The following is a 16,750-nucleotide window of genomic DNA, read 5'->3' as shown; positions in this document are numbered from 1 at the left end:
ACATCCATCTTTCTTCTCACAAACATACTACCTATCTCTTCCCTTTTACTCTCATCTGTACCACATCCACGCACATTAAAAGACCCAAACCTTAGGGTGCTGGTCCGAGGCTTTCCAGCCCCTCTTATGCCTTCTTTTTTTCCTTTAGGAATGTCCCCTTTGGGGCTACAAGGAGAAGGATGCCTAGTCCCAATCCTCGTCCCTTTCTTCTCGCCTCTTACGATCCAAGTGGGAATACTTGGTGGCAGTATTCTTTTCCCCCACCTCAGGGAATTCCCCCATCACAGAAAAGGAGTACTCAGAGAAATGGTACAGGACAGCAACAAGGGGTTGGAGAACAGCATAATGGAGGGACAGTCGTAGTATAAAAGTGTCATAATTTCTCTATGAACAGAGTTTTCCTCTATCATAGACAAAATTATGTGTGGCTCTGGTCCGTAGGGGCGCCCCATATAGACCCTAAAGTATCAACTGCATGCTACTTTGCCACAATAACAAGCAGCCAATACATAAATATAAACACACAAACCTGACATAATATAAGTGAACACAGCAGTATTTTATGCACATATTCATATAACTCATAACAGTATAATACTGCACATATGTATTATATAACTCATTTACATATAACTCATAACAATATAATATTGATGCTACAAACATACAGAATTGTTAATACACACCTTTACAAGAACACTGGTTGAGTAATGACAGCAAGAAAACAATATGGCTGCCTTTTAAATGTTTCCCACACCGTGTTGCCAGATCAGTGATTACCGTACAGTGGTGCCAGATCAATGATTACAATACAGTACTACCATAACATTCTCCCTCTACCAAAAAAAATCTAGTACAGTCATTACAGATTCAGGCAGTTAGGTGGGCGACATATACGACCAGACCTTTGTTGCACAGGAGCCTCTTCACCAGGTTGGGCGGGGCCTGGAGGTCTTGAAGTAGCATGTGGAACTGTGTCACCTGTTTCAGTAGGAGTAGCATCAATTGGCTCCCTTAGAGAGGCAGGGACATTTTCTGCAGCATCCACAGAGGTATCTTGGGATCCTTCATTAACAGGGGCTAAGTGCCAAGTAGATACTGTAGTCTCTTCACCTCTTTGGTTGCGAATGTGGGCATAATATGGATTTGGCTGAAAGAGCTCCACTTCTTCAACAAGAGGGTGTGTCTTGCTCATTTGAACATGACACTTTAGGAGAATAGGTCCAGGATGACATAACCAAGAGGGCACTGAAGCTCCAGTAGAGGAGCGACGTGAATAGTTCAGTAGCGAATGGAATGAAGAGCATCAGGTAGGACAGATTGCCAACATTGAGTAGTTAGACCATGGGACTTAAGAGCCATTGTAATTGCTTTCCATATTGTGCCATTAAACCACTCCATTTGGCCATTTCCTTGGGGGTTGTAGCTTGCAGTTCTTTGCACAGGAAAGATGATCCTCTGTCTGAGTGAATGTAGGCAGGCATGCCTAAAATAGAAAACAACTGAGAAAGACAGCTAATTCGGTCAAAGTAGTCATTTTTGCACAAGGGAACACAAAAGGAAATCTAGAGTATTCACTCTACAATGTTAAAGAAATATCGATTTTTGTCAGTACTGGGCAAAGGTCCTTTGAAATCTATATTCAATCGCTCAAAAGGCTGAGTAGCTTTTATAAGATGAGTCTTTTCTGGCTGATGAAAGTTTGGTTTAACTTCTGCACATACCTTACATGATCTGGTCACCCGTCGCACATCTTCCACTGAGTAAGGCATATTCTTAGACTTAACAAAATGGTACAAGCGGGTGAGTCCAGGATGACACAAACCCTTGTGTAGTGTTACTAGAGATTCCTGTCCATCACATGCTGCCCCACAGTGGGACCTTAAAATATATCAGGGGAAATATTTTCTGGACCAGGTTGATACATGATCTCAAAGTCATAGCAAGATAATTCCATTCGTTAACGTAATATCTTTTTGTTCTTTATCTTACTCTTATGCTGCTTGTCAAACATAATCCTCACAGATCGCTGGTCAGTCTCTATAGTGAAATGCCTGCCCGTCAAGTAATGCCTCCAATGGTGAACTGCTTCAATGATGGCCTGGACTTCTTTTTCTATGGAAGCATAGGTCCTTGCAGTGTTCTTGAAAAGAAGGCTACTGGATGTCCATCTTGGGAGAGAACTGCTGCAATGGCAACTTCTGAAGCATCAGTTTCTACTTCAAATGGCCGCAAATCATCAATTGCTTGAACTACTGAATTTTTGATGTCCTGCTTGAAAGTGTTAAAGGCGGCTTCTGCTTCCTTGGTCACAGGGAATACAGTGGTGGTGCTCAGAGGGCGGATTTTGCTCGAATAGTCATATATTCAGTGTGAGTAGTATGCAAAATGGCCCAGGGTTCGATGGAGTGACTTCTTGTCTTGAGGCACTACCAATTCCTGCAAGGATTGAAGTTGTTCAGGGTCTGGACGTTTTTCACCACCTTCTACCACATAACTGAGAATGCTAAGTCATTTTGTTGAAAATGTACACTTTTCCTTATAGTAACTTATGTTTTTCTTCTTGGCAGCCTCCAGTAACTTAATGAGGTTAGCATCATGCTCCTCCGGAGTCATGCCACAAATGGTCACATCATCCAAGTATGCATAAGTTCCTGTGAGTTGTTCCTCTTGAATAAATTAATCCATGATCCGCTGAAAGCAGGCTACTCCATTAGTGACCCCAAAAGGAATACGAGTAAATTGGTACAGGCCACCACCAGCCTCAAACACAGTGTAAGGTTTATCTTCTTCTCTAATGGGAACTTGATGATTGGCACTTTGTAAATTAATAGTGCTGAAAATTCGTGGCGTGACCTTGCTGATATAGGACAGCAATCAGCTGTAAGGTTAGCAAACAGCTTTGGTGGGTCCACCTTTATGGTACTAAGTCCACAAATGACAAGAGGAGGTAGGTCTCCTCCATACCTCAGGGTAACACTATCATGCATCTTATGGAAATCTTGACCGAGAATCACATCTGAGCACAGTTGTGGCAAAACTGTTAAACACATACCTTTAAAATCCTGGCCATTAACTCTGAGGTCTACTTGGCAAAACCCTAATGTCTGAGTAGAGAGGGATGTTGATGCCATAGATACTGCACCTGATGAGTGATGGATGACCAAGGAGTGGCGCTTAACTAGGTCTGGGTGAATGAAACTCTCAGAGTTGCCACTGTCAACCAGTCCATCTACCTTTGATCCATTGATAACGACTTTTACAACTGCCTTTGAGAGTGAACTTGGGGTAGCTGCAGAAGTAACTGTTGCTAGTGTTGCATAGTTACTGGAGTCTACATGTGCACTAGCTGTTGTTGATGGTTTGGCTTTACACACTTTGGCAAAGTGACCTTTCTTCTGACATTTATGGCACACTGCTTCATGTGCAGGACACTTTGAGTGGGGATACCTTGAAAATCTGCAGAAGAAACACTTAGCACCTACAGCAGCAGCCACAGGGGCAGACTCAACAGTAACTTCTCGGCTGGTACTTGGGTCTGGAGGTGCAGCGCTTACTACTTGAGATGGCTGAGTACCATACATTTCAGAATTCCTTTGAGCTGAATCCAAAGCTCTTGCTTGATCAAACATAGTGGATAGGTCCAGAGTTTTATTCTCCAGGAGGCATTGTCTTATTGCTAGTGACTGCAGCCCACTTATAAAGGCATCTCGGATGGACTTTTCACAATATTTAACAGCTGATACGGCCTTGAAATTACAATCCTTACTCAGAATTTTCAAGTACGAAGGTACTTACCTAAGGATTCTCCAGTTTGCTGGTGGCGAGTTCCAAGGGAGTGGCGTGCAAAAACTTCATTTGTGGGCTTGACATACTGTGACTTTTGGTGACACAAAGTTGGTAAGTAAACCCAGTTTGTCAATGTTTTCCTGAGATAGGGCACCCAAGAAGTTTTCAAAAGTTTTCAGCCAATGCTTTCATCCCTGGGCAGCTGTTGACAAGGATGGGTCACAATCTAGCCTCTCTGGTTTAAGTAAGCATTCCATTTTGTTATTTCTGCTTACCAGTAGTGTAGTGGTCCTTGAGTCAACTCCGGTACCACACAATAAGAATTTTATGTTGAATAAATTGTTGTGAAAAATACACAGACCTTATTACAAGGCTTTATTCAACATAAAATATATACTGGTCTCTGAAAACAGAGAGAAATTGTATAGGAATATCAAACACATACATACATATACCAAGGCTTTTTCCCCCTTACAAGGGAGGTAGCCAAAAAGAAAAAGGCATAAAATCATTCCCACCCATTCCATCCCTAAATACACTCCACTCCCCTCCACCCTCCCCCTTATCTTAGCACCTCCTGGATGACGGGTCATCCCTGCACCTCGTCCATTGCCCTGGGTCAGAGGCAGTGTTACAAGTCACAGCACATCCACAGCAAGGTCGCTTCATTAAACCCATCTCATCTTAGGACGTCCCCTCATGTTCACTCCCTCCACATCTGCCTTCTATACCTCTTTTACTAGTCTTTCTTCATGCAATCTTTCCATGTGTCCAAACCATCCTAATACTCTTGCATCAACCCTATCTCCCAACTCCCTTTCCACCCCTGTTCTCCTCCTCACCTCCTCATTTCTCACTGAGGATATTTGAGGATATTTCTCATTTTATGCATAATTCCTAAAGTTTTGGATATCTTATTTATCACGTGATTTATATGATGTTTCCAATTAAGTTGATCGTCTAAATACACGCCTAGGAATTTACTGACGGACGCTTTTTCAATAATTTCGTTGTTTATTTTGATCGGCTTAGTGCTTTCATTATTTTTGTAGAAAAGCAGGTAGTTAGTTTTTGATACGTTTAAGGATAGTTTATTGGCTGAAAACCAGTTGGATAGTTGTTGTTGTCGTTCCCTAGACTGTCTGTCTGAGCAGTCCCGTCTCCCCAAGGAATGCCATAGCCGAAAATGGGTTTTCCCACAAATCCTTTATAGAGCGTATGTTGTGTTGTTTGTGAGCATGATTGTGTATAATGCAGTCTTCCATTATGTGTTGTATGGTATGGGGTGAAGTGTTACATCCTGGGCAGCTGTTCACAACACGGTCATCCAGCCTCTTCTGGTAGCTTAGAAGTGCTGGGTGGTGACCGCACCACAGTCTGGCCAAGTGGACTCTGTCCTTTCGTGGGAGAGAGGATTCAGAAGGGTGGATATCAGGGGGTCTGGCATGCAGAAGTGTGTTGTCTTTCAGTGTGTTAATGGAGCGGTGAGTGATATGATTATGAATATGTTTCCGGAGGGTGGTATTTGGTGGTTGTGGAGGAAGAGAAGAGAGTATCTGTGCGTGATAAATGTCTTTGGGTGTAGTTTTAATGTTTCTTGGTGTGTGTGGGTGTTCTGCTATGTAGTGTAGTGGGTGTGATGTGTTTGTGGTGGCTGCGGCAAGTGTTTGTGTGCTTCTCATGTCGAGGTGGTCCTTGACTTTGAGGACTTTTGTTTCATGGTGTAAATGGTCTGTAGGTGTTGTATTTGTGCAGCCTGTAATTGTTTTTAGGGCTTTGTTTTGTATGATTTGAAGGGTGTTGTGGTGTGTCTCACTGAGATTAGGAGCCCATGCAGGACTCGCATAATTCAACACTGAGCGTATGCATTGTTTGTATATTGTTATATTAGTTTCTTTGTTTTGTCCAAATGTTGTTCCAGTGATTGACTTAAGTGCGTTAAGTCTAGGTGTGCATTTGTTTTTTTATGTTTGTGATGTGTTGTTTGAAAGACATGGATGTATCGTATGTTACACCAAGAATTTTCGGTGTGTTTGTGTGTGGTATTAGAGTGTTGTTGATGTAGAGATGAGGTATGTATTTGTGTTCTTTTGTCCAGTTGGTGAGATATGTTGCTGTAGATTTGGTTGGAGCTATTTTGAGTCTGTTTGTGATGAACCATGTGTTGAGTATGTCAAGGTATGGCTGGATTATTTCTGCAGCTTTGTCTGTGTTACGATGTGTGCATGTGATTGTTATGTCATCTGCGTAGGAAGAGATTTGTATTTCTGAGGTGTCTGGCGTGGGTAAGTCATGCATGTATAGATTAAATAGTGTGGGGGATAGAACTGCCGTTTGGCCCCCAACTCTTGGGGTTGGGGGGTGGTCCCACGATGTAGACGCTGCAGCTCCAGGATCAGTTGGATAGTTGACATAATCCTTCATTGTCTTGATTAGTTTGTCAGAATTTATATCGGAGCATAGAATGGTGGTATCGTCGGTGAACAGTATAAATTTCATAAGGTTGGATACATTTGTAATGTCATTAATGTATAGTAAGAATAGTTTGGGTCCTAGAACTGAACCTTGAGGTACTCCGCATGTAAATGGTAGAATATGTGATCTTTCTTCCTCAATGGCTACATATTGTTTCCTGTTTTTTAGATAACTTTTTAACCAGTCATTAACTTTACCTCTTAGCCCATAGTATTCGGCTTTTCGAATTAGGATTTCATGATTAACTGTGTCAAATGCCTTTTTCAGATCAAATATGCCGGCTGTCTTTTTCTTTTGTTCTATATTGTTAGTTATCTCTTCAATTAATTCCATTACTGCTGTTGACGTTGAAAGATTTAATTGAAATCCATATTGACTATGGTAAATGACGTCATTTTTTTTTTTAGAAATGAGTCAAGGCGAATTGTGAATAACTTTTCAAGAATTTTGGAAAACTGTGGTAATAGTGAAATTGGTCTATAGTTATTATAACTAGATTTGTCGGCTGATTTGAATATGGGTATTACTTTTGCTATTTTCATTGCATCTGGAAATATTCCTTGTTCAAATGATTTATTGCATATTGTCAGAAAATGATTTTTGATGATAGGCATAATTTGTTTTACGAGGTTCATATTGATTCCTGTGCAATCGAGTGATTTCTCGTTCTGCATTGATTTTACTGTGTTCATAAGTTCGTTTTCCGTGACGGGTTTTAAAAACATAGTGTTATTTATTCGGTGTTTCAAAAATGTCTCATAAGTTTGATGTGTTGTCTTTATTTGTTTCGCGAGGTTAGGTCCTACACGAGAAAAATTCATTAAATTCGTTTGCCACTTCTTTTTTAGTTTTTCCTTTTTTAATAATGTCTATGAATTCATCATAGTTATTAATTTTGGGCCTAGTTAAGTTGTTTATTACTTCCCATGTCTTTTTTATATTACCTTTATAATTTTCAAGCAGTGTGTCATAGTATTTTTTTCACAGTTGCTTAAAATTGTTGTAAGTTTGTTTTTGTATACTTTGTATTTGTTTTCGTCTGTGAAGGACTTGCTTTCAATAGATTTCTTGTAAAGTTGGTTTTTCTTTCGACACGCGTTCTTAAGACTGTTTGTAAACCATGGTTTTGAGTTTACGTTACATAGTTTTATTTCTACTTCTCTCTCTGGGCAGCATTTGTTTACATTACTCATGATAGTGCTTACAAATTCGTTATATGATAGATTGGCATTTTCTGACTCGTAAACCTGATCCCAATTTTCTTCTTTTAAGCATTGATTTAATTTTGCAATACTTTTTTCGTCTATTTTACGTTTTAGTACAATTCTGGGTTTTGTTATACCGGTAGATGGTCACTTATATCACTTATTAAGATACCACTATGAATCTCGGAGTTTACAATATTGGTGAAAATGTTATCTATCAATGTTTCACTTGTTTCACTCATATAAATATAACTCATAACAATATAATACTGATGCTACAAACATACAGAATTGTTAATACACACCTTTGCAAGAAGAACATATCATGTTTTTCCTGGATACCATGGACCACATTGCACTTACCTTTGTCAACTGTATTTCTCACCCAATTTTCCTTTTCTTCAATTACTTTCATAACTGTTTCTTTTGTATTTTCCTCCATCTGTTTTTGTAATATTTCTCTAAAGGATATTTTTTTATTTTCCTGTTCTTGTTTCCATTGATTTTTTATTTCAATGAGGTATGTTTCTTTGATTGACTCTTCCACCTTTCTGGTCACTACTTGTAAGTGTTCTTTGACCTCCTTTTTCAGTTTTTCAGTTCTATTTTTGTCCTCATTTTTCATTCTTTCATTTTCTCTTTTGAGGATTTCAATTTTGCTCTTTAGGTCACCTAATTCTTTAATCGTTTGCTCATTACTCTTCCACAAAGTAATCAATTCTAAATACAGCTCGGTAATCCAATTTTAAATCTATGATTCCTTCCATTAAGTCATTTACATCTTGATTTCTTAATGAATTACTATATCTAATATCTAAGCTTTTACCTATTTCACCTGGGTTTCTTTGAAATCCTGAAAAACTTTTATTTTCCCACCTTTGGTTTTTCCTTGGCGTATCTATCAAACGATGTTTTTTAGGGATGACACCTCTCATACTTTCAACTATACTTACATCTAGTCCTCTCTTTGTTGGTTCATTTGTTATTTTTTCTTCTTTCTATTTCTCCATTATGCCAAAACTATATTTCAAGAACTGGATTAATTTAACCAGTCATTCAAGTACCATAGCCTACTCATCTCGTACAATAACAACAGGTTTCCTTTGTTTTCGGTGATAAACCACTAGATAGGCATGCTCAAATGCAGCACTTCCTTTCGCTTCGGTGTCTGGAACAAGTGGGTTTTTGTAAGTGCATATGGGCCTAGTTGTGAAAAGAGCGTTGAGGAAAGGGAGGCTTTTTGGATGGATTTAAATGAGTGCTTAGAAGAATTAGGGAGAAATGTCAATGAAGTTGTATTGGGAGACCTTAATGCTAGGGTAAGAAATGAACCAATAGACAGAGTGGTTGGGAAGTATGGAGTTCCAGGAAAAAAATCGTAGTGGAAACCTGATGGTGGAGATGTGTCTCGAAAGAGAGTCAATGATAGCAAATACAGTGTTTAGGAAGAAAGTTAAGCATAAGTACACATGGGAGAGGGTGGTGGATGGAAGGTTGGCACATAGAGCATTAATGGACTATATAGTGGTAACCAGGAGTATAGTAGGAAGAGTTAAGGATATACATCTTCTAAGGGGAGAGAGTGGGGGAAAATCATATAATTTTTTGGTAGAAGGTAAGTTAAGAGTGGAGAAAGAGGAAAAGGGCTGAGGGGAGGAAGGTACTTAGAGTGAAATGCTTAAATGAGGAAAAAGCTGAGAGAGGAATGGGAGGGAGTAAAGGATAGAGTAGGAGTGGAGGAGGAATGGGGATGGTTCTAGGAGGGAGTCATAAGATGTGCAAAGATGGTGTGTGGAACAAGGAGGATGGGAGGGAATAAAAGGAAGGGTAGTAAGTGGTGGGATGAGGAAGTGAAGAAGGATGTAGAAGAGAAGAAGCAGGCTTTCATAAATTGGTTACATTTTAGGACGAAGGAATCATATGAGAGGTAGAAAGTAAAGAGAAGAGAAATAAAGCATAAGATAAAGGAGGCAAACAGGAGAGCAGATGTGAAATGGGTTAAGAGTATGACAGAAATTTTTGAAAGTAATAAAAAGATGTTTTGTAAAGAAATTAAGAGAGGAAGAGGAGGCAAATTAAGTAGAGAAGAAAAGTAAAAGGTGCAGATGGAGAGATGATAATGGAAGAGAAGGCAGTGAAAGGATGGGTAAAGTATTTTAGGGAGTTGCTAAATGTGAAGAAGTATAGGGAGGGAAAGGTAGTTGCAGTGGGAAGTGCTAAGAAAATGACCGTGATGAGTGAGGAAAATGGAGAAATAAGGAAAGATGAAGTGAAAGCAGCTGTTAAGATGATGAGGGCAGGTAAGGTGCCTGGGTTGGATGGATGTCATGCAGAATGTCTGAAAAAAGGAGGTACAGTTATGGTGGACTGGCAGATGAGGTTATTTAATATTTGTTTAAGAGAGGGTAGAGTGCCAGAGGACTGGAGGAGTGCCTGTATAGTTCCACTTTACAAGGGAAACAGGGATAAGTGTAAGTGTAGTAGTTTCAGAGGGATCAGCTAGTTGAGTGTATTTGGGAAGGCTTATGGGAGGGTCATGATTGAGAGGGTTAGGAGAGGAACAGAGGGAGTTATTGGTGAAGGACAGTGTGGATTTAGGACAGGTAGGGGTTGTGTAGATCAGATTTTTGTGCTAAGACAGATATGTGAGAAAGCTATAGGAAAAGGTAAGGATGTATTTTGGGCTTTTATGGATCTGGAAAAGGCTTATGACAGGGTAGAGAGGAAGGCACTGTGGGAAATTTTTTAGATATATGGGATAGGAGGAAAGCTGTTATGAGCAGTCAAGAGATTTTATGAGAGTAGTAGAGCTTTATAGGATTAGAAATGGAAAGAGTGAGTAGTTTGAGGTAAAGGTGGGACTTCATGAGGAATGTGTTATGTTGCCCTGGCTTTTCAATTTATACATAGATGGGGTGGTGTGAGAGGTGAATGCAAGGGTAGTGGGCCAGGGATTGGAGATGGTTAAAGAAAATGGAGAAAAGTGGGAGATAATCCTGTTGTTGTTTGCTAATAACACTACGCTTGTAGCAAGATCAGAGGAGGGATTGAGGAAGTTAGTGACAGAGTTTTAGAATGTGTGTGAAATAAGGAAGTTGAAGATAAATGTGAATAAAAGTAAGGTGATGAGATGTACAAGGGGAGAAAATGGCAGCATGCTGGAAGTGAGTATTAAGGGAGAGAGACTGGAGGTAGTGGATAGTTTTAGATACTTTGGTGTGAATGTGGCAGGAAAGGGAGGAGTGGGGATGGAGGTAAAATGTAGATTGAGAGAAGAGAGTAAATGCCTTGATGGATTAAAAAGTGTAATGAGAAATAGATATTTGGTAATGGATGCTAAGAGGAGATTGTATGAAGGAGTGATCATGCCAACAGCACTGTACGGGGCAGAAACATGGAGCATAAGAGAGGAAGAGAGGAGTTGGAATATGTTGAGATGAAATGCCTGAGAAGTATAATAAGGGTTACTAGGCTAGAGTGAGAAATGAGGTGAGGAAGAGAACAGGAGTGGAAAGGGAGTTGGGAGATAGGGTTGATGAAAGAGTATTAGGATGTTTTGGACACATGGAAAGAATGAGTGAAGAAAGACTAGTAAAAGAGATGTGGAAGGAGTGAACATGAGGGGGCGTCCTAGGATGAGATGGATGGATGGAGTAAAAGGGGCATTGGGAAAGAGGGGAAAGTCTGTTGAGGAAGTACGGGAGAGGAGAGAAGATAGGGGTGAATGGGGAATGGTTGTGTATGGATGATGCTGTGATGCATGAGATGGAGTGGGTGGGGGATAGGGGTGAAGGAGTATGTATAAGAAATAAATTGACACAGCCCAAGGGGATTTCTCCCTGTCTTGTTCTCTGCATGAGGGAATAGAGGGGGGGGGGTTGCTGAATTAATGTAGCGGCCTTGCTGTGGATGTACTGTGTCTTGCGATACTGCTTCTGACCCAGGGCAGTGAACAAGATGCAGGGATGACCCGTCATCCAGGAGGTGCCTAGATAAGAGAGAGGGAAGAGTGTAGAGGGGAATGGAGTATGTAGGGGATGGAATGGGTGGGAGTGGTTTCTTTGCCTTTGTCTTTTGGCTACTTCCTGTGTAAGGGGGAAAAAGCCTTTGGTATATGTATGTATGTGGTACTTTTCCTTTTTTGAGTGAGAAGTCAATTATCTTGTGTATTTTGTCTGTAAGTTCATCTATACATTCTTTCAGTATCCAATTCACAATTCCATCAGGCCCATATGAATTTCTAATGTTAAGATTCCTTATATGGTCCCTTATTTCTTTCTGTGTCACTGTTCTTTCTTTCATTTTGGGGGGTCTTTCTTTCTGTCCTTCATCCCAAATTTGAGAGCTTTCAATTGTAAATACAGACCTAAAATGCCTGGTCATTACTTCAGCCATTTCTACTTCTTCTATATATTCTTTATTTCCTTCACAGTTTCACTATTTCATGTTTGTCTTTTAGTTTGTCATTTACATATCTATAAAATAGTTTAGGTTGGTCTTTGCATTTTTGTATCTAAGCTTTTTCGTAGTCTCTTTTTTCCTGTCTACGTATATCTACATATTCATTTCTCAGTTTCATTTTTGTTTACCTTTTTTTTTTTTTTTTTTTTTCCTTCATCTCTTCCAGGCTTTGTCTCTTTTATTTTAGCATCACTACACTTTTTATTATACCAACACTTCATGTAAATCCTTTTTTGTTTCTTCTTTGGTACATATTTATCTGTTCCCTCCTTGTATTTTTCTTTAAATATGTTCCATTTCTCTTCCATCCTTGTTTCATCATTTGAAAAATTTTCCCAGTTAGCATTTTGACATTTTTTTTCTGAGTTTTTCAAAGTCTGTTTTGTTGTACATTAATCTTCCTTCTCTATGTTTCTCATTTCTTCTCACATCATTTTATTCCTTAAGTTCGAATTGTATTAGTATGTGGTCACTCCTCCCAATTGGTGTCTTGTAATTCATTTTGTCTATGATTTCAGGTTCAGAAGTGAATATCAAGTCTTAGTCTTGATGGTTCTTCATTGTTTCTATATCTAGTGTTTTCCTTGACCTATTGAGTTAATGTATAATCAATGGTCAAATCAAGTAGTTCCTCTCCACCTTTTATTGTCATTTCTTCCCAATTTATTTTCTTTACATTAAAGTCACCCATAATTACTGTGTTTCCTCCATCTATCAGTATCTCAGATAATTTATTCTCTGTATCTTCCAGTAATTTTGAATGATCGCTATCAGACCAAACCTTTGTTTTGGGGGGCATGTATACTACTATAAATTTTCTACTTTTCATAATGCTATTTTCAACTTTGTGATCATTTCCACATTATCTTTACCTTCTATTATCTTTATCACATTTAAGCCCTTTGTAGTCAATAACATGTCTCCTTCCCCTTGTTTACCCATTCTATTTTTCGACCAATGGTCATATAAACCTTGTCCCACTATACTTGATGATATAGGACCTTTCAATTTTGTCTCCACAATTCCCATTATGTCTGGTTTCTCTATTAACAAATAGTGTTTAATTGATTTATTCCAGAAATCATACCATCCATTTTTGTGTATGCCATTTTAATTATTTCTTTTCTTCTCTGGAAAGAGTGAGAAATGAGGAGATGAGGAGGAGAATGGGGGTGAAAAGGGAGTTGGGAGATAGGGTGGATGAAAGAGTATTAGGATGATTTGGACACATAGAAATAATGAGTGAAGAAAAGCTAGTAAAAAAGGTGTGGAAGACAGATGTGGAAGGAGTGAACATGAGGGGCGACCTAGGATGAGATGGATGGATAGAGTAAAAGGGGCTTTGGGGAAGAGGGGAATGTCTGTTGAGGAAGGACGGGAGAAGACAGAAGATGGGTGAATGGAGAATGGTTGTATATGGATGATGATGTGATCCATGAGGTGGAATGGGTGGAGTATAGGGAGTGAGGGAATATGTGTGAGAAAATTTTGACACAACCCAAAGGGATTTCTCCCCGTCTTCTTTTCTGCATGAGGGGACGGAGAGGGGGGTTCACTGATTTAATGAAGTGGCCTTGCTGTGGATGTGCTGTGCTTGCGACACTGCTTCAGATCCAGGGCAGTGAACAAGATGCAGGGATGACCCATCATCCAGGAGGTGCCAAGATAAGAGGGAGGGAAGAGGGTGGAGGTGAGTGGAGTGTGATAGGGATGGAATGGGTAGGAGTGGTTTTTTATGCCTTTGTTTTTTGGCTACCTCCCATGTAAGGGGGAAAAATCCTTTGGTATATGTATGTATGTATGTTTTCTTCTCTGTTTTGGTTTATGTTTCCATTTTTCTGATGTACCATTTTCACATCCTCAGACCCAGTACTCTCCAAAAAACTATTTTTTTTTCAGTCTATGCTCTTCTCTTGTTTTTTTCCTTAGCTTCATTTCTTAGTGCCCTATCTTTCTCTATTTCTTCATCATTCATTTCCTTTTTTATCCACACATTTGTGTAATTTCCACTGTTTGCTAGTTTTGGTGCTTTTGATAGGATCTCTTTAGCTATCATTTGAGTCCTTAGTTTGATTTTCATTGGCCTATATTTTTTTTCTTTAGAGTATGTACCCATCCTATGCATGTCATCGATTTATTTCTCCAACTCTTGACCCTTGTCCTGAACTACTTTCAGTATTTCCTTTGCAATTTCTTTCTCTTCTTTTTCTCTTTGATATTTGTGTACATTATGTTTTCTTTGATACCATAAACCACAATGCATTTCTTTTATCCAATGTGTCTCTCGCCCAGTTTTTCTTTTCTTTGATTACCTTAATCACTGTTTTCTATGCATTCTCTTCCACCTGCTGTTGTACTATTTCTTTGAAAGATTTTTTTTTCACGTTTGTTTCCACTGATTTTTTAATTTCAATGAGATCCATCTCTTTGATCCTCCCATCTTTTTGGTCACTGCTTTTAATTGTTCTTTGACCTCTTTCTTTAGTTCTTCATTTTTATTTCCATCCTCACTTTCCTTTCTCTCATTTTCTCTTTTAATCATACTTAGTTAACTTTTTAGATCATGTAACTCTCTGATTATTTTGTTGTTGGTTCTAAGTAAGTTTGACATCTCTATTTGCAAAGCTCTATAGTGTATTTTTAAATCAATAAATTCATCCATCAAGTCATTCATGTCTTGATTCCTTAGTACCCTGCTAATCCTAGTTTCTCTTTCTGTATCCATTACTTTTTCTATTGCTCCCCTTTCCCTCTGAAAGCAAGAAAATACATTACTTTCATACCTTTGAGTCATCTTCAGAGTGACGCTTATACATGTTCTCCTTAGGACCACTCCCAGTGCTGATTCCACTCTACTCATATCTAATCCTCTTTTTTTTTTTTTTTTTTTTTTTCCCTCCAATTCATGCTAAAATTATACTTTCCAAATACTGGATATGATACCTTCCTGGTCACTCGAGAACACAACCCTACATCCCGAAAAACAACAAGGTGTTTTCCTGATTTATTTGACAAAGCACTAAGTTGGAGCTCAGTTGCTGGACTTCCTTCCTCTCCAACGACGAGTGTGTGGGTGATTGTGTCTAATTATGGTTGTCATCATCACTTCTATAGCAGAGAAAAGGAGAAACTGTGGGCAGGCTGGACACATCTCCACACAGAGGGAAGGATATTAACAATGAACCATATTAGAGAGAACCAGGACAACAGATGATTGATAGATTTACAACCCATGCCTTATATGGTCCATTGTTAATCTGATTCCCTCTGTTTTACATGATTCCCCTTGTACATACACACAATTTTCTAGCAAAGACCCTGGTACTCAGCAAATGTAGAAGTGACCATCAGTACTTCTGTGATCATAGTTGTGACTATGATGCTCTGCTTTTGTTTCAGGTGCATGATTGAAGGCCTTAATGCAGGCATGGAGACCAGTGTAGCAGTACCAATTCTGTTTGTAGTGGCTTCCATCCTTGAGGTAAGTTGTGATATATACCTGATTGTCATTGACAAATCTTTAACTCCCTCTTGGAATTTACAGGAAGCTTGTAGACTATTGATAGGTTCCTGATAGTGATGATTGTATAAGACAGAAGTCGGAAAGAATCATCTCTCTGCTGTTCATCTTCAAAACCTGTCAATACTCATACCTCTATCTAGAGATATAGCCCTGAGATATGTACACTGTGTCTGGAGCAAAGCTCTCTATCTATCACTCTTGGTGGTTTTTCCTCCACCTTTTCACTTAAGGTGATCTAACAACTGGTGATTCCTCCCTTCCTACTATTGCAAGCCAGTGACCAAAACAGTTCTTGTCAAATATAACACAGTAATCCAAAGTTTCTTCCAAGAGAGAATATTTGGAGTGCCTGAGGACTACTGACAAACAACAATTAGTATTACAGGCAATCAATTCATTGTCCCATGTCTCTCTTACAGAAGACCCATAGCTCCCAGGTAAATGGCAACATCCTCCAGTTTCCCCCATATCACTTAAGGAAGTTATGTTTTGCTGTCAGGATAGAATGAAAGCAGGACAGTATAGGATAGTTGTTCAGTGTCTTCTTTGTGGTAATTGTATCTGGGGCAATTTAAGTGTATGGCCAGGCATAAGGGGGTCTTGGAGTTTTCCAGCCAGCACCTTAAGGTTTTGGTCTTTTGATGTGTGGGGATGTGGTACAGATGAGAGTAAAAGGGAAGAGATAGTATGTGAGAAGAAAGATGGATGTGTTGGCTTTGAGTGAAACTAAGTTGAGAGGGAAGGGCGAGTGTTAGTTTGGGAGTGTAATTGGGAGGTTATCAGGAGTGAAGAGAGGGCAAAGGAGTGAAGAGAGGGCGAAGGAGAGAATGGGTGGCTATACTTCTAAGTGAAGAGATAGGTAAACGTGTAGTGGGGTGGTAGGAGGTTTCCTCAAGGATAATGTGGATGAAGGTCAAACTGGGAAAGGAGATGTCGGTTTTTGCAAGTGCATACGGGCCTGGTAGTGAGAAGAGTGTAGAAGAAAGGGAGGCTTTTTGGATAGATTTAAATGAGTGCATAGAGGGATTAGGGAGAAATGTCAATGTAGTAGTGTTGGGAGACCTTAATGCTAGGGTAGGAAATGAACCAATTGACGGAGTGGTTGGGAAATGTGGAGTTCCAGGAAAGATGGGTAGTGGAGAGTTGATGGTGGATATGTGTCTAGAGAGTTGATGATAGCAAATTTAGTGTTTCGGAAGAAAGTCAAGCATAAGTACACATGGGAGAGGATGGTGGATGGAAGGGTGGTAGATAGAGTGTCAATGAACTATGTAGTGGTAGGAGTATAATAGGAAGA

At 39.5% G+C, this 16,750-nt stretch overlaps 1 protein-coding gene across 2 annotated transcripts in view; it reads left to right on the top strand.

Annotated features, from left to right (window-relative positions):
* LOC143028637 (integrin alpha-IIb-like) overlaps positions 1 to 16,750 on the top strand; it is a 641,228-nt gene that overhangs the window by 551,397 nt on the left and 73,081 nt on the right. For both annotated transcript variants that reach the window (XM_076191051.1, XM_076191050.1), the window contains exon 23: positions 15,330 to 15,411. In XM_076191051.1, the coding sequence (XP_076047166.1) occupies positions 15,330 to 15,411 (82 nt within the window). The remainder of the gene's footprint in view (positions 1 to 15,329; positions 15,412 to 16,750) is intronic.

Source organism: Oratosquilla oratoria, chromosome 9 (assembly GCF_046742065.1).
Source record: "Oratosquilla oratoria isolate Oo_2021 chromosome 9, ASM4674206v1, whole genome shotgun sequence".
Lineage (NCBI taxonomy): Eukaryota > Metazoa > Arthropoda > Malacostraca > Stomatopoda > Squillidae > Oratosquilla > Oratosquilla oratoria.
This window is presented reverse-complemented; position numbering and strand designations above follow the sequence as displayed.